The sequence below is a fragment of the Clarias gariepinus genome, chromosome 26, assembly GCF_024256425.1.
Source record: "Clarias gariepinus isolate MV-2021 ecotype Netherlands chromosome 26, CGAR_prim_01v2, whole genome shotgun sequence".
Lineage (NCBI taxonomy): Eukaryota > Metazoa > Chordata > Actinopteri > Siluriformes > Clariidae > Clarias > Clarias gariepinus.
Genome location: NC_071125.1, coordinates 24,735,821 through 24,758,199, shown reverse-complemented (window position 1 = coordinate 24,758,199; position 22,379 = coordinate 24,735,821). Strand labels below are relative to the sequence as shown.

Below are 22,379 nucleotides of genomic sequence, written 5' to 3'. Positions count from 1 at the left end.
TTTGTTTCTTGCTATCAGTTGGCTAAGATGCTCAGTCCTAGCAGCTTTTAGAGCCTGTCTATAGCTGCACATACTGTCTTTATACGCAATTCGGAAAACTTACGAGGTTACGGGGGTGCTCTCTTTAGGGTGCAAGTGTTTTATCTCTGACGTTTTTAAATCTGATGGGAGCAACAGTGTCTAATATACTGGTAAAAATAGTACCCATGCTGCTAGTTACTTCATCTAGATCGTCTGCATTTAGGGGTCTAATAACAAATTGGGACAGATCCGGCAGATTACTTGTGAATCTGTCTTTAGTAGTCGGATTCATATTTTTAACAAATCGATAACGTGGGGAGACACAGCTAACGTGTTCTACGGGTAGAGTATATATCAGCAGGTTATAATCTGTGATACCACCTATCCTTGGCCGGTTTCGCCCATTCCTCTTTGCAGCACCTCTCAAGCTCCATCAGGTTGGATGGGAAGTGTCGGTGCACAGCCATTTTAAGATCTCTCCAGAGATGTTCAATCGGATTCAAGTCTGGACTCTGACTGGGCCATCAAAGGACATTTAGAGCTGCCCTGAAGCCACTCCTTTGATATCTTGGCGTGTGCTTAGGGTCGTTGTCCTGCTGAAAGATGAACCGTCGCCCCATTCCGTGGTCAAGAGCGCTCAAGAGCAGGTTTTCATCCAGGATGTCTCTGTACATTGCTGCGGTCATCTTTCCCTTTATCCTGACTAGGGGGCTGAAACCTGGGGCATGAGGTCTGGTACACCCTGGATCTACACACACACTACAGGCAATTTGGTCATGGTATTTAGCTGTCTATGCATGTCTTTGGACTGTGGGAGAAAACCCAGAGTACCCCACGTAAACCTAGAGGCAGGTTGAACAAGCTGTAGTTGTTAAAAAAAAAAGAAAAAAAAAAGACATTTATAATATTTTACTTAATATTTATTGAGTCATTAGTTTTACTGCTTTGTAAAAGGTGTTTTGTTTTGGCCTCAGATAGATAGAAAGTTCTTAACTATACTATGAAATAAAAAATTAAGTTCTCATCACCTAAAACAGTGTTTCCCCCCTGTGGACAATGACGGTACTGCAGATGGGACACAGGGACTTTGAAATGAAGTTTGAAATTACCACAAAATATTTTATACTGAATATTTAGGAATATAAAGGGATATCACACTTACATTAATCTAAATGTAAAAATTAGTTATCATTAGTGTTTGTAGTAGGAGTGTGTCACAATAAATAAGGCCGTCACGTCACTCTTGAAGACATTATTAAAAAAAAAAAAAAAGTATTAATAACAAAAGAATTAATAACATTACTTTTAAAAAAGATGCAGGAATTCCAAACTAAGCATAAGATGATGTTTATTGGACGGAAAAAAAATACATTCAGAGAGATTAGACTGAACCATTTTCAAATCATACACACTTCCAACTAGAAAAAACCCCACATAGATCCATCACCATACAGTGTTTAAACCCAAAAGACAAACTGAGCCTACAGCAGTGTGTTTTCCTTTAAGATCCTGTGGAATACGAGTGTAAACTTAATGAGGGAATAGAACAGCTCATTGTATTGTAACATCGTATTGTTTAAGAGCTGGTTCATGCCTTCAGAAAAGTTTAGACAAAAAGACAGAAAGCGAGCGAGAGAGAAAGTTTCAGTAAGAGTATTCATTCTGCCTAAAAGAGCAAACAACCACAATTTATAAACCAATTACAAGCCATTTTTTCCTCTAGGTTTCTTCTACACACACACACACACACCACTGAACTGAAGAAGTGCTCTATTGCGTGTGCTTTCACATCTGCAGCTTTTAGCATGTTTTCAAGCGCGAGTGCTAGTGCAGTGAGAAAGTGAATCTAATAAGCCATGTGTTTGAAAAGTATGTTAGTGCTCTGATGAAACACTTAATTATCAAATAATTAATTTAAATGATTAAAATTATTTTCTGATCCTGTTCAGGGGATTTTTGTTCCAATCATCTTAATTATTATAATTTTTTAAAAAGATTTTAAGTCCTACACACATCTCAGGTTTAAAGGTGTGCAGTATGAAACCAAACCAAATCAAAAGGATCGACTTCACTCCGATTCAGACCAAACACGCGGATTAACAGGTGTGAAAGCAAACTTCAGAGACACACTTTTTAAACTAAAAGGTCTTGAAAAGAAGAAAGTGTACACATTTCTCCTGGTGGTCACTCGACAATGTCCTAAACAATGAACAATTTAAAACATTTAGCAAATTTTACCTTTTTAACCTGACAATTTGATTTATTTTGTATTGCAATTTTTTTTGTTACAATAACTGCTTCAGGAGTAAATTAAATAAGTGCTTCAGGAGAAACGCTAATATTTCTTCAAACACAAACAATCCATAACAGAGGGGAAAAAAACAAAAACAAACACAGAACACGACATAAATATGTAAAAAACTATGGGAAACACTGTTCCCGATAATAAACTCCACCCTACAGTGAAATATGAGGGACACTGCCCCCGATAAATACACACCGGTAGGCAAAAACTACCGTCACACAATACATTATGGAAGACACTGCTCCCGATAATGTTTCAGAATGAGAAACATGTTCCAAAAATACAAGCGTAGTCACAGAAACCGCTGACCTGCGAGTGCTGATTGTTTATAACTGAATAAGTGGATTATTTTTATACAAGAGCGCGATTCCAACGATTAGTGTTTGTTCCTGACGCTGAGGAATTTTTATTATCGCGCGTCTTGTAAGGGATTTTCATTTGAGCGGTGTGTCAAGAGCGAGCGGTTTAATGCTTGTGGGATTTACGCATTACACAGATGTTTAAAGTATATGTATAGGGGGAAATTTAGTCTAGTGAAAATTAAACAGTCAGTCAGAGCTGCTGTGATTGGAAATTAATCCATGTTTTTTTTGCTCTGACCGGTGCTGAGGGATAAAAATGACAATATATATATTTTTATATTTATTATAAAATATGACAATTCATCAAGTCAAATTTTATATCAGCACACATACACACGCTGTTAAAATTTCCACAAAGTGACATTTTTGTCAAATTTCTTTTTTAAAGATTTTATCACAGAATTTCTGTCTACAGTTTAACTCTGATTTTCTCAGCAGCTTTGTGACACGTGGTCGAGTTCCTGAGCGGTCCGGAGAAAGACAAACACCGGCTTATTTCTGGTGACGGCTTGTTTGGAAACGTGTATTCCTCAGAGCAGATGCTGCTTTATAAACTGACAGTATAACCGTCACAATTATGGAAGGCACTGCTTCCGATAATGTAAAAAAAAAAATAATAATAACAATAAAAAAAAAGTACAAAACATTTATAGTGAACACTGTCACTGATAAATAAATAGAGACAGACAAACACACATTACTTTCCGTTCAAAATGATAAATCATATGATCCAAAAGCAGTGTTTCTTTTTCTCCCCATCAGGGAATTCATTTAGAACTTCAAGCGATTAAAGCAGAATTACATTTTTGATGAGGTTTTAATTCTGAGCCGTCGAGGATTAAATCGAACCGCACCGGGTCAGAACCTGAGAAATAAGTGCACCTGTTCACATCTATGTGCTTCAAGCTGGGGATTCTTACTGAAGAGTTTATAATCATGTATAAACTTTATATAATTGTTATCGTTATTATTATTATTATTATTATAAATGAGGAATTCCTGCTGATTATTAGATTATCTGATTATTTAACAACTAAAACTTAAAGTCAGGTTCATCAAGTAAAGAGTTTCATTAACGGAAATCAATGCAGGACATTAAGGCTGGGCGACATGACACCAAATATCATACTGTAATACGCTTTTTAAAAAGAAAAAAAAGGGTTCCGATTCAATATCTCTTCCCACACACACCTACACGGTCTGTCCAGAAAAGTATCCAGCCATAGTTAATATAACAAGAATTTGCACGACATTGCTGTGACCTGGCAGCTGAGAAGGGCGGACTGAAACGCGCATGAAACGTGTCGCTGGGAGAAGTGTGTATGTACCCTACTCTGGAGGGGACTGAGGCGTTATCGTCCTGCGTACAATGTTGTGAAAACCTTCCGGACAGAGAAGATTAAGATCTCACTCACACTCGTAGATGAACCAAAAATCTGCCTAAATAATTGTCGTGTTTCTGCTCTAAAAAAGTCGCTGATTATAAACTATAGTAATTTATATATTTTTTATTGTGTCACATCGCCCAGAACTAAATGATTATCGACTAACCCTCCACGCAACATTAACCCTTAGTTTACTAGCCAAACCTACGCTAACCACATAGATCTGGATTATTATTCCATTCACTTAATACTTATTCGTTACTGAGATCATTTTAAGCAGCTTTTGGACCAGATGATGAGGATCAGATGAGGTTGTCCAGAGCCCAGACGTCTCCTGCTAGGTCGTTAGCGCAGCTCTGGATGGTCCAGGTGATCAGCGCGAACTGGTTACGGAACAGATCGGCGTCGGAACCCACGGCCTTCTGTCTGAGGGAGGTGAGGTGCTCGAGCAGAGCGCTGACGCTGTAATCACCCGCGCCAAAGATGATGTGACGGAACGGGACGTCTTTTGGGGAGACGTATGGAGACAGAAGGTTGTGCTCCACCTGCAACGATACACACATACGGCAGTTATAGCAGTGTTATAACACTGTTTATAAACAAATACATTACTGAAATGTAATAATTTGTTTCTGTTGATGTTCTGGCGGCTAGAGTCGGGTGCAATACAATATATCGATATCATAAAATATTCAGTGTTATACTCGATTATCTAAAAGGGTTATTTAAAGTTTAGGTCTTTAGTTCTGCTTCTGTACATTAAACACTTTATTATTTAATGTAGTAATAATCAGGTAGCAAAATATGAATTAAATGTACCTTTTTTTGCAATCTAGTTAACAAGAGCGCACGTCTGGTGGCATTTCTTGTTCAAGGCTAAACTAACCGCTAACAGGTGCTAAAGTTTCATGCGAGTATGCGGTCAGGTTTACCCTCATGATGCGGTCGTTGATTTTGCGGCACGTATCTGGGACGTCCAGATCACTGTTCCGAATTTCGTTCTGCAGAGAAGAGACGGCGCGGGAGTACGAGCCTATTGCGGACGAGAGCCACGATGGTTTCAGCACTGAGGACGCGTCAGGACTTAGAGCTTCAACCTGAAAGAAAAAAAACAGCATGTGAAGAACAGCTTCCACACATCATGATAAAAACACATCTTATAAGGAGTAAAGATAAAAAAACAAAAAATATATATAAATAAAATCAAACGTACGGTGTGGATCTCCTTCAGGAGCCGGACTGCGTTCTTCCTGATGATGCGCGTGTACTCGTTAACATCCAGATTGAGGATGTGATCGTGGACGAGCCGGAGCGCCATCTGTCCCGCCACCTGAGCCGCAGACACACAGACGTCCAGGAGCTTTCCATCGGTGGCCTCGTTCAGCTTTTCTCTGATGTCCAGAGGCGTTCCAGAATACTTATAGTCTGAGGCCTGTTGGAGCAAAACGGACATCCGAATCTGATTAACGATACTGTACACAGGGAAATGACACTACGGTATACTGTATGCATCAGCATCGGATCACATGACGTGTTTCACTGCAGCAATTTAGTAAAATACAAGATTAAAAAAAAAAAAAAAATATATATATATATATATATATATATATATATATATATATATATATATATATATATACACAGTGGTGTGAAAAACTATTTGCCCCCTTCCTGATTTCTTATTCTTTTGCATGTTTGTCACACTTAAATGTTTCTGCTCATCAAAAACCGTTAACTATTAGTCAAAGATAACATAATTAAACACAAAATGCAGTTTTTAAATGAAGATTATGTTAAGGGAGAAAAAAAACTCCAAATCTACATGGCCCTGTGTGAAAAAGTAATTGCCCCCCCTTGTTAAAAAATAACTTAACTGTGGTTTATCACACCTGAGTTCAATTTCTGTAGTCACCCCCAGGCCTGATTACTGCCACACCTGTTTCAATCAAAAAATTACTTAAATAGGAGCTACCTGACACAGAGAAATAGACCAAAAGCACCTCAAAAGCTAGACATTATGCCAAGATCCAAAGAAATTCAGAAAAAAATGAGAACAAAAGTAATTGAGATCTATCCATCTGGTAAAGGTTATAAAGCCATTTCCAAAGCCTTGGGACTCCAGCGAACCACAGTGAGAGCCATCATCCACAAATGGCAAAAACATGGAACAGTGGTGAACCTTCCCAGGAGTGGCCAGCCGACCAAAATTACCCCAAGAGCGCAGAGACAACTCACCCGAGAGGCCACAAAAGACCCCAGGACAACATCTAAAGAACTGCAGGCCTCACTTGCCTCAATTAAGGTCAGTGTTCACGACTCCACCAAAAGAAAGAGACTGGGCAAAAACGGCCTGCATGGCAGATTTCCAAGGCGCAAACCACTTAAGCAAAAAGAACATCAAGGCTCGTCTCAATTTTGCTAAAAAACATCTCAATGATTGCCAAGACTTTGGGGAAAATACTATGTGGACCGACGAGACAAAAGTTTAACTTTTTGGAAGGTGCGTGTCCCGTTACATCTGGCGTAAAAGTAACACAGCATTTCAGAAAAAGAACACCATACCAACAGTAAAATATGGGGGTGGTAGTGTGATGGTCTGGGGTTGTTTTGCTGCTTCAGGACCTGGAAGGCTTGCTGTGATAGATGGAACCATGAATTCTACTGTCTACCAAAAAATCCTGAAGGAGAATGTCCGGCCATCTGTTCGTCAACTCAAGCTGAAGCGATCTTGGGTGCTGCAGCAGGACAATGACCCAAAACACACCAGCAAATCCACCTCTGAATGGCTGAAGAAAAACAAAATGAAGACTTTGGAGTGGCCCAGTCAAAGTCCTGACCTGAATCCTATTGAGATATTGTGGCATGACCTTAAAAAGGCGGTTCATGCTAGAAAACCCTCAAATAAAGCTGAATTACAACAATACTGCAAAGATGAGTGGGCCAAAATTCCTCCAGAGCGCTGTAAAAGACTCGTTGCAAGTTATCGCAAACACTTGATTGCAGTTATTGCTGCTAAGGGTGGCCCAATCAGTTATTAGGTTCAGGGGGCAATTACTTTTTCACACAGGGCCATGTAAGTTTGGATTTTTTTTCTCCCTAAATAATAAAAACCATCATTTAAAAACTGCATTTTGTGTTTACTTGTGTTATCTTTGACTAATAGTTAAATGTGTTTGATGATCAGAAACATTTAAGTGTGACAAACATGCAAAAGAATAAGAAATCAGGAAGGGGGCAAATAGTTTTTCACACCACTGTATATATCTATCTTTATATGAAGTTAAATATTTATATTATTCATGTAACCCAGTTTACACAAGTCACTCAGTAAATAGAATTCTTTTCCTGGGTGGTAGTTTATTACACGCCATCTTTAAAATGTTCACAATATCACATTGCAACACTCCAGGCCATGTGAACCGTACACCACGTCTCAAGGTCAAGGTTTACGAGTTTTGCATTTAACAATACGTTACATGGAATTTTAAATTAATTATAAAAAAAATTAATAGAACTTAATCTCCAATTTCTTGACGTGTGAGATTATTAGAATGAGGAATGATTTTTCAAGTTTCTCTTTGGTTCGTTACATGCATTTTTAATCAAATGTACATGCATAAAAAAAATATTTAAAAAAAATCAGGTTTAAAAATGTTAACTATGAAGCATTATCACAATAAATTCAGTTTTAAACACATTTTAAAACTGGTTTCCTATATTAATTTTCCAGTGCAATTGTGAGACACAGATCAATGTTTAACATGTTTTTAATATTTAACAAATTATGTTGCGAGTATTGTTGATTAATTTTCACCAACAGCAAATGATGTGTTATTTATTCAAGAAAAATGTAAGAAGCAAGTTATACACTGCACCAAGTAAAAAAAGCACTAAATAATAAAGGCATAGCAGAAATAAAAGTGACACAAATGAATATTATAAATGATATTAGTGATACTTCAATTAGTTTTACCAATAATGAGGGAGACGAACTCACGCTGTCTGATACGAAACGGAAAGAAACTGACGGAATTCCGGAGAAGGCCAGGAAAGGATACGCTCCGTCCTCCATCCTCATGGGCTGCAGCCTGAAAGAGGGACAGTCAGAACAAAAAAAAACTTAAATTACTGAGGTTTATTTTGTTATAAAGAAATATTTAAAGGGTCAAAATCATATATATAAAACATTTTAGAGGGATTTGTAACTATCTTTTCAAGTCTTATTACAAATCAACTAACTGTACTTATTCATTTTAGTTACTTTTTATGTATTGTTAAAAATAATACAAATATTAAAAATGACACGGATTAAATTACATGTTTGAAGTGACTAAACACTTTGAATGAAGAGGAGGTCAGGAGTGTGTACTCACACTACTTTGTCCCAGTCTGATCGACCAAAATCCTGAGTAATGGTGCGCTGTGTCTCCGAAATAAACGACAGCTTTACAAAAGATTGGACACAAGTTAGAGACCTGCAGGGAGGAGTGCCAATACTTAAACAGGAAAATTAAATACTCACCTCATTTATTGTCTTCTTTAGGAGATTCTGTAACAATGGACTAGAGGAGGCTTTGAAGTTATTTTTACCTGCGCATGCACACACACACACACACACACACACACACACACACAGAAGAAAAAAAAAAAGAATCAGCTTAAGCATGCACGCACGCAAACAGGAGGGACTTCCTGTTTAACTTACTAAGTTTGGCCCTGAAATAGCAAGTCTGTTCAACACTATCAGAGAGCGTGTGCGGTGTGTGTGTATGGGTGTGTGTGTCTCTATCTGAGCTGGAGCATACCGGACACAGTGGAGTCCAGACTGATGTAGCTAAAGGCCCTGAGGTTGAGGGAGGAGAGGTACCCCTGAGGAAGAGAAACAACGTGGAGTGTGTTACTGCTGTCGTGTGTGAGCCGAGCGCTTACAATCCGTTTTACACTCTGGACTGCATTTTTAGAAAGTCTGTGCTCATACTCACCTCAAGCCACTCTGTAGAACCGATGCTGCCGAAATCTCCACCGCTCCAGCTGGCAAACACCATGCTCCTCCTCGGCTTAAACCCATCTGCAGGAAGCAATAAGACCAATAAGCACCCACTGTACAGCAGATTAGCCCCTCCCACTCGCTTCACAGCAGATTAGCCCCTCCCACTCGCTTCACAGCAGATTAGCCCCTCCCCTAATTGTTTTTATGTTTGCTTGTTTAAACGTGCAATCTCTGTAATCACTGATCTGATTTCGTTACCATTCCACTCCCACCCAGACTCGGCCCTGACTCTCTTTACCTTTCACCATGGCGGTTATGGCCCTGGCAAGCTCCACCAGCAGCGACGTGCCCACGGTGGACTTGGCGAATCCGGGGCCGAACGAGTCTCTCTGCGCGCCGAGCACCACGTATCGATCTGCAGAAACACACACCGAGTTTACACTCAATACCGACACGCTCGTGGGCGTGGCATACAGGAGCGCGTTCCAACTCCTCACCTGGATCCATGAAGCCTTTAATGATTCCGAACACGTTATAAATCTTGGTGTCAATGAGGACGTTATTAACCGTCACGCTGACGTTCGTCTGTCCTCCCAGTGTGTATCTCACACCTTGCAGGGTTCCTTTGAAATTTTCGGGTGCGTCCTTTCCTTTCATCTGCCTGTCATTTAGGAGGGAGTTAGCATTAAACATCAAGCGAACAAGCAGTTCATGTAGGGTTTAATATTCAGAACTTTTGGCACCCTCTCTGGGGCTATGCATTCTCCCCAACGCATAGGCGGTTTTACCGTTTTACTAAATGCCCTGTTTTTTTTATTAAGACCTTAGTGATGAAACTTACTGATAGATTTTGCGAGCCGTTTCCAGGGTGATGGTTTGCGCCAGAATCTCAGGCAGACCGGAGGATTTAGAAGGAGGGAACTGGGTGTGGTTGAAAGAAGGAAACCCAGGAGTGTATGGATCTCCAGTTCCGAGGTGAACCTAGATTTATAGACCAGCAGAAATTAAATAAACGACGAGGGGAAAAAAAGGGCGTGAGGAGATCACGTGCAGGCGGTGAGAGATCACCTGGACACTTACCTGGCCGTAGAGCTCTTGATCGGTGTCCTCCCTGTAAATTAGAACCGCAGCGAGACCGAAGCGTGCAGCGTTTGCAACCTGAATGACGATGAGACAGAACGGGTGAGGAAAGGCAGGAAGTGGTGGAGGACCTGAGCTTTGACAGGTGTGTTTAAGAGATCTGAGGTACCTTCTGCGCCAGGCTGATCTGCCCAGCCCTCAGCAGAGCGATGCTCCCGGTCAGGTTCAATCCCTCACGCTGAAGGATCTCCAGATCTTCCTTTTGGCCGTAGTTAGCATACACCACCACTCCCTGCGAGAACATCAGGAACGAGTTACATAAGAAGAAGAAAAACACCAACTTCAGGAATAGTAAGTTTTGGCACCCACCTGTTTGGTTCCTGCTGCGCTATAAGCTAAATATCCTTTCGGGTTTGCGACTGTCTCCGACCCGATTGACACGCTGTTCTCCCTACACACAAACAAGATGCCACATGAGCGATAATTTCACAAACACACACACCTAAAATAAAACTACAGAGAGCCATACTCACTTGGTTGGCACCTGCAGTTTAACGTAGTGCACGTCCATCCACGTGTCCATGCCCAGACTCTGGAACTTCTCCAGCATCTTCTTCCCCAAGTTGTGGTCTCCATCACTGCCAGCCTGATGGTTCGCAGATGAAAAGTCACTGCAGAGAGAGGACGGGAGACGCAGCGGTTACGTGAAGTGCAAAGTGACACAATGTCTATGAGGTTCAATTTAGAAAACAAGAATAGATAAAGATTGATATAACCTTTGGGATATTCTTCTGTATCCCGTATATCCTTTTGTTACTGTATATTTTTTGTATACTTTTGTATTATTGTGGCTACTATAAATCTTTGTGTTACTTTGAGTCATTTTGTTCACTCTGTACAGTTGTGTTACTTTGAATCTTTGTATAACCTCGTTAGTGGCTTCCCCATATATCTGTTTTTTGCCACAAATGCCTTCCGACAAATTTATTAAATGTACCAACACTGACACTGAGATTGATAATAATAATAATAATAAAATACCTGATGGTTTTATCCAAGGCTGTGGTAGTGAGCTGCTCTCTCAGCGCCCCTGTGACACTCTTCCAGTCTGTAAAGCGCTCAGTGGGGATAATGTTGTCCAGTTCAGTCTCCGGCTGTTCATCAGCGTCTTCAGTGTTGGCAGTAGTGCTGCTCACCGTCACAGGCGTCAGCACAGAGACCCCGGGCTTACGGTGTGATACGTAACCAATAAGGTACCCTGAAACACATCATTTAAAATAAAATGCCTGAGCGCGAGACATGCTTAAAAAAAATATGAATATGCATAATGTGTCCATACAGTCTGTCTCTACTTTCTAAAGTGCGTCTCTACTTTCGACGTACTAAAGTGCATCGATAAGGAACAGAGTAAATGTATATAGAGATATCCTTCTAATCCAAGCAATTTCCCTCTGGGATTAATAAAGTTATTTGAATCTTTGAATCTTGAATCTTCTAATTGAGGAACCGGGTCACGGCACCACACAGAGCCTCACCAGCGATAAAGAAGAACAAAAGGACGACGGCGATCTTCGCCACATTGCTCCACTTGCTGTCAGAGTTCTGCTGTCTCTGAGCGAAAGATCCACCCATTTCTTCTTCTGCCTCACCGGAGGACTTCAGCTCCACCGAGATCTCCTGACCGTCCACAATTTGATCCTGATCCTGGGTCAGGTCCCTGTACGCCCCGGGTCCCTTACGGAACTGGCTCACACACACACAAAATCAACAATTCATATAAAAATCACACAAACACATAAAATTACATTTTAATTTGAACCAAATTGCCTCCTGTCAGAACAGAGGCACTTACGATGTTCGAAAACTTCACGTTGGTTTGATTAATGCATCCCGCCATCATGGATCTGGAAAAGAAAAACAAAATGGATTCAAAGCGTAGTCGAGCAACAAGGGTTGTGTCTGTGTGTATGAGAGTCAGCCTCTTCTCTACTGTCGTTATATACACACACGCACATCAAAATCGGGGTTCAAGGGCAAGAACTTATCGATCCAAATAAATTATTAAGAAAAAACAAATAGCTGATTTAGTGCCAGTAAAACACAAAAATCAATAAATTAGGAATGAGATCAACTTCCAGATTTTTTTTCTTACACCTAAAAAAAAAAGATTGTAAAAGTTAAGTACAAGATTAAAAGGTAAAATAAACAGTCTCAGTTCACGCATTTAGATAACCATGTAATTTATATATATTTATTTTCATTTTAATTCTATTTTATTCCGCACATTTTATATTCCAACCTTATTAAATTATATTTAAAAGTGGAAATTCTATCTTTAGTTTAATTGTAGTCTCTAGGGATTTTTTTCTTTTTGTTTTTGCAGTGAAATCCTTCTATTCTACTCTCTCTCCGGTGCACAGTTGTGTATGTGACAAATTTAATTCGATTTAATTCGATTAAATTTGACATTAATTTAAAAATACAATTCATGAATTGAGAAAATATACACAAATTATTACTTTAATAAACAATAGCAAATAAAAAAGTGACTCGGGATCAGATTTGTTTAAGAAAAAATTAAAATAAATGACTATACGTTTAAGAATTGTTTATAGTTGTAAAACATGACATGTTCATAAGTGTGGTGATGAATAGTAAAGAACTTCACTGTAATGCAGTATGTGCGCGTGCGTGTAATATATACACACACACCGACATACACAGTACTGTGCAAAAGTCTTAGGCAATTTTGTTCATCATGTCTGCCTAATTATGTACAAGATCATTCAGTATTTCCATATATAATTTAAAAATACATTTATAAAAAAATATAAATTATATACAAGTACAAGACAGACCAGTTTTTAGATGGAAACAAAAAACCTAATGTACGCTCCTGGGATTTACATAAAAATAGAAAGATGAGAGTGTGACAAAGTTACCAAAAAACTCATTCTCCAAAACCTAATAAATGTTTTACTTATATTACGGTGCAAAATTCTTGGGCACATTATAAAATATGGCATAATCAAAAGATGCTTTTGAAAACATTTCTGCATAAAATAAACTTCTATAGAGAGCAATAAAAAACAATAAAATAGTTAATATTTAGAGTGAAAGCTCAATAAAATTGATACAGCATATAATATGGTGTCAAAGATATTTGCACAGTACTGTGTAATTTTTATATATATATATATATATATATATATATATATATATATATATATATATACACATATACACACACACACACACACACACACAGTATATACCCAAGATAGATAGACACACGCTATCAGAAAGGAAGTCATGTGACCTACAGGCAGGACTTGTAACTGACTGCATTTCAACAAGAATTTCCTGTTCCGGATTTCAAAACCTAAAAACCTCAAAAGGGCAGAAAATTGAAAGAAGAGAGAGGTTTAAAGGATGAGTAATCTGATCACTGATTCCCGACAACGCCACACAAGAGGAGGAACAGGCAGCAAAACTTTAACTGCCACTTCCTTGAGTGCAACAGCTGCAGCTTATACACTCAACCTCGTTAATAACTTGTTTAATTATTTTGATGACTTGCTCAAGTGTTCACACACAAACATTTATTACATGACGGCATTTAATTTATGAAGTGGGACATGAGTTTGGCTCAGGTTTCGAGGAAAAAAAAAAAACATTCTTTGCATGATGTTTCTACATCGTCATCCTTTATGTACTATAATGAATACACAAAACACAATTCCCAAAAGCTCAGAATTTCCCAAATCACACGAAAAGATATGAGATAAGAGCGAGACGCCGGGTCGAGTGTGACGGCAGGGTTAAATCGTTACATAATCTGAGCTTGTATGCTATAGGCTGATAATAATAAAATAAATAATAATGCTGCAATTCAGAGCTAGTTGTAAATTATTTAAATACAGTTTATACCAAGGAATCTATATATATATATATATATATATATATATATATATATAAACTAATATTATAATATTAATAAGAAGACAGGGTGAAGATGTTGCTGATTCAGAGTAACGGCAACAACACACCACCACCTAATAGTTAATCGATAAGAGATAAGAGTGAGGCGCCAGCCTGAGCACAACATCTATCCCCCCCGCCGCAACCCACCACCGGCCTGCATCAAGACCCTCCTGGCACGAAATGTGACGGTAAGAGCGTGGCGCCAGACTGAGTGTGGCACCAGGGTCACCACGTTACACAAACTTGGGCTCATGAGTTCAAACCATACGCGAATACTGACATTATAATAATATTATTATTATTATCATTATTATTATTATACTGTTATTACTAATAATATTATTTAATTAATATTTATATTATTTTAATAACAGTGGTTCAGAGTAACATCAATCATGCAAGAAATAAGAGATAAGACTGAGGCGCCAGGCTAAGCACAACATTATGCTTACAACATTATGTGACGAAAACACACACAAACACACACATCACCTCACGACCCACCTGGCACAAAAAAAAAAAAAAAAAAACACATGTAGAGAGTGTGGCGCCAAGTGGTGTGCCAGTCCACTCTATTACACAACTCAGAATTCACTATATAAATGCTGGAGCTTTAGACCAAACTACAAACTTTAGTATCTGTTCTAATCTAAGATTTAAAGTTTAAAGCAATAGATAACCAGATTATTTGACATTAACACGCCTCCAGAGTGCAGGGGGAAAAAAAGGTGCTCTGTCTCACTGGTACGTGATCTGATTATTTTTATGATTATTGTTTGTCTTGTTATTTATATATGTTTTAAAAAGATAAAAATTATAATAGAAATTTAGCATATAATTAATTACAGGTTATCAAAAGTGGCAAAAATTTTAAACCACCATTTACAGAAATATAAAATCATAAAGTTTAGTTATGCCAATAATAGCATAAGAATAATATTTATATATTATAATATTTATATTAACAATTACTTAATTTTATTATAATTATTTATGTTAATATTAAATTATACATATACACATACACACACATTATATATATATATATATATATATATATATATATTTTTTTTTTTTTTTTTTACTTCCGCCCTGTACAGCGAGCGCGCGCGACACACTTCCGGGTTTAATTACATAAAGGTCGTTTAACGGAACAATAAGGACAATAAAATAAAAAAAAAATTAAGAAGAAGAAAAACAATGACACCGTCCAAGTGAACGCTATTAATTATTATTATTATTATTAATTCATGTATTAAAACAAGAGAGACAGATTTTAGCCTTATTTAGATTTATTTAACAACAGCATGTTAGTTCAGCTAATTTATAATTAGCTATAACTCGTATTCTCAGCCGACTGGAACACTCACACTGTTAACTAAAGTCCAGACACAGATTTCTGCCACACAGATCCGGTTACACTCCGACATGCTAGCTGCTTACTGACAAATTAGCTTAGCATAGCTTAGCAGCTGCACTGAATGAATTAACTGCTCTAAAATGCCTGAAAAGCTGCCGCTCGGGTAACAGCGGGAGGTTTTTAATCCATGAGACATTAATGATCTCTGTAACTCTGAGTTTCTCACCTTTTAACGTGGAACTCTCTGGAAACGTGGGAGAGACGCTGGGCTCACGCGCGGCCACGCGGGTTCTGAATGAGCTGGATCCGCGAGTCAGGAGTCATTTAAGAACGAATCGGATCTTTGGGAGTCGACTCAGTTGAGTTCAGTTGAGAAGAGCTTTATTGGCATGAATGTTGTTGCGAAAGCAATTATAAAACATGTTTCTTTTTCTTTAGAATTGCTTCAGAATGCTTACATTCACACTCCTGTACTTTCTCTTCTCTTCTCTATTCCTTTTTATGTTTTTCTTTCCCGTTTCTTTTGTTTTTAATCCTTTTCACTCTTAATTTTTTTCCTATTTATTCAACATTTTTCTTGTCTCTCTTTTGTCTTTTCCATAACTTTTATTTTTATTTTCTTCTACTTTTTTTCTGCTTTTTCCACTCTGCATCTTTGCCCCACCCGTAAGTTATGTTATCGCTGCACTACTGTACATTTTACCCATATTTATTCTGTACATGTTGTACTATACAGAGCTCTGTGTATGTACACATGTGTATCCTGTTCAACATGTTATCTTCTTGGTATATCTTTATCACTGCACAAATGTGCAATGTATTATAATGGGGTGAGAATGTTTCTATGCCTATAAAACAACCCCCAATTTGTGTGTTCTGACTCCTTATGTGGTACGTCTGCACTTCTATAGCCTGTACCCAGACAAACATACATCCGAACAGCACATGTCTGCTGGAACCTATTTGTTTAACCAGAAAATGCAACTGCATTTCGTGCGTCTGTCCCTGGGTCTCTCTATGACTTGCATCTTTTTAACGACTGGTTCTTTTGATGTTTGGCTTGTATGTGACCCCCTATCACCAGTGAATGGCAATCTTAATGGGGGTTGTTTTACGAGATTGTGAGCCAGGCCTTCTCGTCCAACATCAGCGTCTGATCTCATAAATGCTCTACAGAATGAATGGGAACATCTTTGAAGGACAGACTTTCAAGAAGAGTGGGAGATGTTATAGCTGCAAATGGGGGACAGACTCCATATTGAAATGTGTGTACACTATTTTCTTACATATGTCATTGTAGGTTTGGACTTTTGTCCATATAGGATACAGTATTTGTATGTACACCCTGGTGTAGCGGACGTCCCTCACTGAGTAACGATACACAGTGTCATCGAATGTACCAGTAAACAACACCATCAATAGGTGATTATGTCATACTATGAGGTAATAATAGTGTCTGCCGAAGCATTGAAGCAGCGTGAGGAGTGGCAGCGGGTTGACCGCGCACTCCATTTACAGGTACTGGTAGCACCTGGGCGGAGCCGCAGATAAGCCTTTAGTATTATATATTACTTTATATAGCCTCTTTTTGATACCTACTGCACCTCCTGTACATAACCCTTATTACCCATAACCTTATTCTACCACTTATTGTAAATCGCCCACTTGTGCACTTATGCTTCCTTTATCACACTCATCTGTTCCTCTCTAAAACTGATGTATGTAAGGTTGTAACCGAGCCGAAGGGCCTTGAATTGGGGCTAGGACTCAAAAAGCAAGTTTAGAGAAGAAGACCTCCAGAGTCGAACAAAGACCTGGGAGTGGGCTGGCGCGGTAGGAAGGAGAGTCTCCCTGAACAAACAAAGGAAGGAAGGACACTCACGAAACTGGAGAACGTCTGAGAAACCCCAAGAGATAAGCTCTGAGACAAAAAGAAGAAGAAGAAGTTCTGTATGTAAGAGACAGAGAGACATAGTGTGTGTGTGTGTGTGTGTGTGTGAGAGAGAGAGAGAGGCACTAATCAGCACCTCGTTGTTGTTCATTTTTCAGTTATCAGTTCTATTCACTGAGGGTTTCTACACCTGATTTGAGGTGTGTGTGTGTGTGTGTGTGTGTGTATAACAGTTCTAAGGAAGGGTAAGTGTTTGTGTCAGTGCACATGTTACTGGAACACATCTAGTAAAATTCCCTGCATATTGTTTGAGTCTCTTAATAAAAGTGTGACTTTATTAAACAATGTCATCTGCAGTTTATAAAATCAGGACAATAATTTATCTAAGTCATGGATGGGGAAAAAAAATCCACCCTGAGTGTTTGTGAGCTGAAAGAGTCGACTCTTATCGGTGGACTGATTGAACTGTGGTTACCTGATCTGCGTCTCCTGGGCGAGCTGTTCATGCACACAGTGAACCACACGTCCATGTGCAATGCAGCTGCAGCGGTCACTGTGCAGCGTTTCTCAACATTTGCAAAACTGTTAATGCATTTCTTAAAACAGTTTGTACAAACAGCACAAAAGAATGTATGCACATGCACAAACCTGTAACTGTTCTTTACTTTGTAATATTTATGCCAGTGCTGTGTGACTCTGTTTATTAACAGTGTGGTCACAACGCTTAAAGAGGCTTGTCAGTATATCAGTGTAAATGTATTTGTTAAATGAAATTAGAGCGATTATATGCTAGGTATATTTTGTAATTAAATAACCAGACAAACACTGGAAAACACAATCCTGCAAATAGTAGTAAGGGTTGGACAAACAATTTGCTTAATCACCCAATCAATCAATTCAATAAATAATGGATTGTTCTGAATTAATTTGAAGCGTACTGTATATTTCAGTGACACAAGTAACTTTAAATGAATTTAAACACATGTAAAACCAAGAAAAGTTGACCAAAATGTTGTACAATATTTAAAACAGGTGGAAATAAAATGTGCAATACATCAAAATGCACCACAAAAATGTGTCTCTTAAACGTCTCTAATGTTGGTTCCACAGTGTAGGTGATACAGTATAACTGCAAATGCACAATCTTTTTTCAGCTCTGGACGTTGGAACAACCACAAGCATCTGTTCAGACGATCTAAGTGTCCTGGAGGGTGTGTGAGGATGTAACCCCTAACCCTGTTGGTCTAATTTAAAATCATGCGTCAAAAAATCCTTATACAGGGATTACATGTGCAGAAGTGCAAATGTCACTTTCATGAGAGCCCACAGAGTTGGCATGTCCAAAAGTCATGATTTTAGCTTTACTTTTATTTACATTAAGAACGTTTAAGGCTGCCCCAAGCTTTGATGTCATCTAAATAAAAGAAAATAAATCTGTGTCATCAGCAATACAATGAAAGGAAATACCATGATTGTTTATGATGGACCCCAAAGGAATCACATAAAGAGGGAAAGGAATGTTGTACCCCAGAGGATGGGAGTCCAGCTACGCTGACTAAAGAGGTCCTGTTAGTTAGATAGTATCTGAGCCTGTTCAGAGCTGAAGCACAATGCCTCAGGAGAAGGTGAATAAGACTATTGTAATACACAATATCAAACACAGCACTAAAATCTAAAAGCACCAGATTAGGAGAGTCCCCAAGGTCAACTGCTAGTAAGTTAAAGCAACTGTTATGCAGTTCTGTTTTTTTTTTACTCCAGTCCCTGTACCTGAGCAGTTTTAAAGGAATGCTTTTTTTTTGTTAAGCCAAAACATTTGTTCCTCCACTCTCTCTCACTCATAGTCTACACCACTTTATTATCCTGTATACAGGATCCTGGGGGCCTCACACACTGTGGGAAATTTGTGGGCACCGTGGGGTAAGTCATCAAAATCTTTGGATTGTGGGAGGGAATAAAGAGGGAGGTAAACCCACTAAGCACAGGGAGAACATGCGAACCCCATGCACACAGAGGTGAGAATCGAACCTGTCAGGGAATCCAATCTGGAAGCCTGGAAGTGCAAGGTTTTCCCATTTCTTTGATATAATCCACATAATTTAACTTAACCTAATATGAAAAAATGAGAAGGGGTTCAAGACTTTTGCACAGTACTGTATAATAAAATAATTAGGGCTGGAAATCACCTGGGTCCACCACATACAATGTTATCACGACACCTCTGTGTCGATTCAGTCTAATTTATCTTGGATAATTTATACACTTTAATAGCTCATAATGTACACTTCTATTGTAAAAACTGGTAAAGTGTGTTGTTATTTTATGTTGTTGCATGTATGTACACCTCGGTCCTGGATAAACGTTGTTCCGTATCACTGAGTACTGAACTGTATATTGTTGAAATGACAATAAAAGCTGACTTGACTTGAATACTATATTTTTTATTCTTATTATTAAATTGTACTCTTTAATATAATTTATGTTTTAAAGAGAAACCTTTTTTCTTTAGGTTCGCAGGTATATTAGCTTTTCGAAGCAGATCATACAGTGTATGTGACCAAGAAAATCTAAATTTGAACGTACCTTATTGAGTAAATTTCTCACCTTGCATTATAACAGCTATTAACAGATTCTCTATCTCTAAATAATTTAAAGGAAGTTTGTAACTTGTATTAGGAAACAGGAAATGCTCGAACTCTGTCCTGAACACTTCCCCATGCAAAGGACCATGACATGATACTGAACATTGCTTCTGTAAATCTATATATAAAAAAGAAATGTTTTGTCTGTACGTTGGTCAGAACTCGCTCTTTCAATGATATCTTTATATATATATAGTCATAATTCAGTTACTGGGATTAGTTCACATTTTTACCCCTGAAATAACAGCGCTGAAGTGGTATACTGTAAGTGAATTTTAACACACTGGAGTCGTTTTAAGACAAAACTTGATCTACTGTTTCGATTTCACCCTTCTTTTTAGCTGAACTTGAATTTATCTGATTGAGTAAATTTCTCACCTTGCATTATAGCAGCTATCAAGAGATTCTCTCTATAAATATTTAAAGAAAGTTTGTACTGTAACTGTATTGCGAAACATGGAAAGGACCATGGGTGCTTTTTAAATGTTACATAAACGTCTCCTTACTCAAAACGTCACCATGAGGAACCTCTTCAGATTTTACTTTGTGAAACAACATACTGGAATAAATTTTTTTTATTACAAAATAATCGTTTTTAAGTATTTAAAGATAATTTTTATTACAATTCCCTTTTTAGGAACGAGCGCTTTATCAGAATTACTCGATTAAATCCACACAGCGCACGCGCACAACAGATCAAGCCGCAGCGCCGCAACCCGATCTGCACCACTGCTCAATCTGCACTGCGCGCGAGCTCGGCGCCCCGTGCACGTTCAGGGTGGCACGCGCTCCATGGCTGAATGCTCCAAAGTAAAAGTTGTGTTAAAAGTGTGTTTATAATAGATTTCTTTTTGACAGGAAATAAAAGCGACACTAAAACTTCATAGTAATTAATACTGTATATGAAGAGATTATCCCTCAATGAAGAATTTATTACATTTACATAGCTACATTGTCATATCTTTTTTCCAATTTTTATCCAATTTTTTGTCAGTGATCCAATCAAAATCAGTAGAAGAAATGTCTTTTGCAGCATTCCTGTTGTATCTGACATAGGGATATATAACAATACTATAAACTCAGCATGAAGAAATTATTTATAGGAATTTGGAACAAATCAACATTGTAAAAATGTTTTAAACAATTACCAGATTAAGAAGAAAAGATGTGAATTTTTTTTCGGGTTCTAAATAATAAGAAGCCAAAGTGGTACGTCGGCATACAATCACCCCGCCTGATGAATTTTCACCTCAAAAATTGAAATCTCACAGAAAAAAATTTTGCCTCAGCACACAAAGCATTTTCGGCATACAAACGAACGTACTGAGCCGAACTGAACACCGGCTAATTTGTGTGTAAAAGCCATTAAGCCGTTCAAAACTTTTGTCAATGGTGGAGAGCCAAGCGAAGCAGGTTTAGATAATTTTTTTTGGTTTCCGTATGTTATATACAGGAGACAGTATTGAACGATTCTCAGCAATAAGTCTTCAAGTCCCGAGTCGTTCGTTCTTTTGACACGTGACTCCCATAGACCCTATGCAGTGCAGTACACAGGAAATGCAGGCATGATAACCAGGGGCAAAGACAAGAGGAAAATTCAAAGAGTAAGCAGGGGTCAGCAACGGACGAGATTACACAGGACAAATTATCAAGGGAAGTCTGGGGCACACAAGCAAGACACTGCTGCCAGTAGTTCCTGGTCGCCAATGTCATAGTTTCTCTCTGCAGATGAGAGTCGGTGGGAGAAGTAACAACAGGGGTGCAGTTTAATTTCTTTGGGAGACCTTAAGATAAGGCTGCCCCAACTCCTGAATCTGAGGTGTCTACTTCGACCACAAACTGAAGGCAAGGGTTAGGCAATGGAGAAGGATAGGAGCGGAGGTGAAAGGCTAGAAGGTCTAGAAAGTCTAGAAAGGCCCTGGCAGCTTGTTCTGACAAAACGAACGAGGTCTTGGATGAAGTCAGGAGATAAGTGGGGCGGGCACCAAGCTTTAGTCGCGAATGAACCGCCTGTAGAAATTAGCAAACCCAGGAAGCGCTAAAGCTCCTTATGTGTTGTTGGGGCAGGCCAGTCTATGAAGGCTTTCAGCTTGACGGTGTCCATCTGAATTTAAGACGGGGCGAAATTCTCGCTGTCTCGCTGAGTTGTGACAGTATTTAGATTTTTTATATGCAAAAATATGATCAAAGTGTAATATTGGTAATATTTGTAATTTGAAATTGGTAATATTGGTAATATTTTTGGGTGGCTGGAACGGATTATTTGCATTTACATTATTTCCTATGGAACAATGAGTTTCACAATACGAAATTTCACCTTATGAACTCGTCTCTGGAACGAGAGCTTTAAGCTTGTGGA

At 38.5% G+C, this 22,379-nt stretch overlaps 1 protein-coding gene across 2 annotated transcripts; it reads right to left on the bottom strand.

The window, feature by feature from the left end:
- Positions 1-1,352: 1,352 nt before the first annotated feature.
- On the bottom strand, positions 1,353-15,892 carry tfr1b (transferrin receptor 1b). Of its 2 annotated transcripts, none has more exons than XM_053487537.1 (19): positions 15,714-15,892; positions 11,996-12,047; positions 11,679-11,886; positions 11,185-11,401; positions 10,677-10,814; positions 10,513-10,594; positions 10,313-10,435; positions 10,144-10,221; positions 9,905-10,044; positions 9,561-9,724; positions 9,362-9,478; positions 9,056-9,141; positions 8,879-8,942; positions 8,596-8,663; positions 8,447-8,517; positions 8,047-8,161; positions 5,287-5,505; positions 5,006-5,170; positions 1,353-4,618 (listed from the first exon to the last, which is right to left on the bottom strand). In XM_053487537.1, exons 2-19 carry the CDS (start codon positions 12,041-12,043, stop codon positions 4,376-4,378), a joined length of 2,346 nt encoding a protein of 781 aa, XP_053343512.1. In that variant the 5' UTR covers positions 12,044-12,047; positions 15,714-15,892; the 3' UTR covers positions 1,353-4,375. The 2 variants fall into 2 exon arrangements, with proteins under 2 accessions (XP_053343512.1, XP_053343513.1); XM_053487538.1 differs by having other exon boundaries at positions 8,071-8,161; positions 15,714-15,885.
- Positions 15,893-22,379: the final 6,487 nt, after the last annotated feature.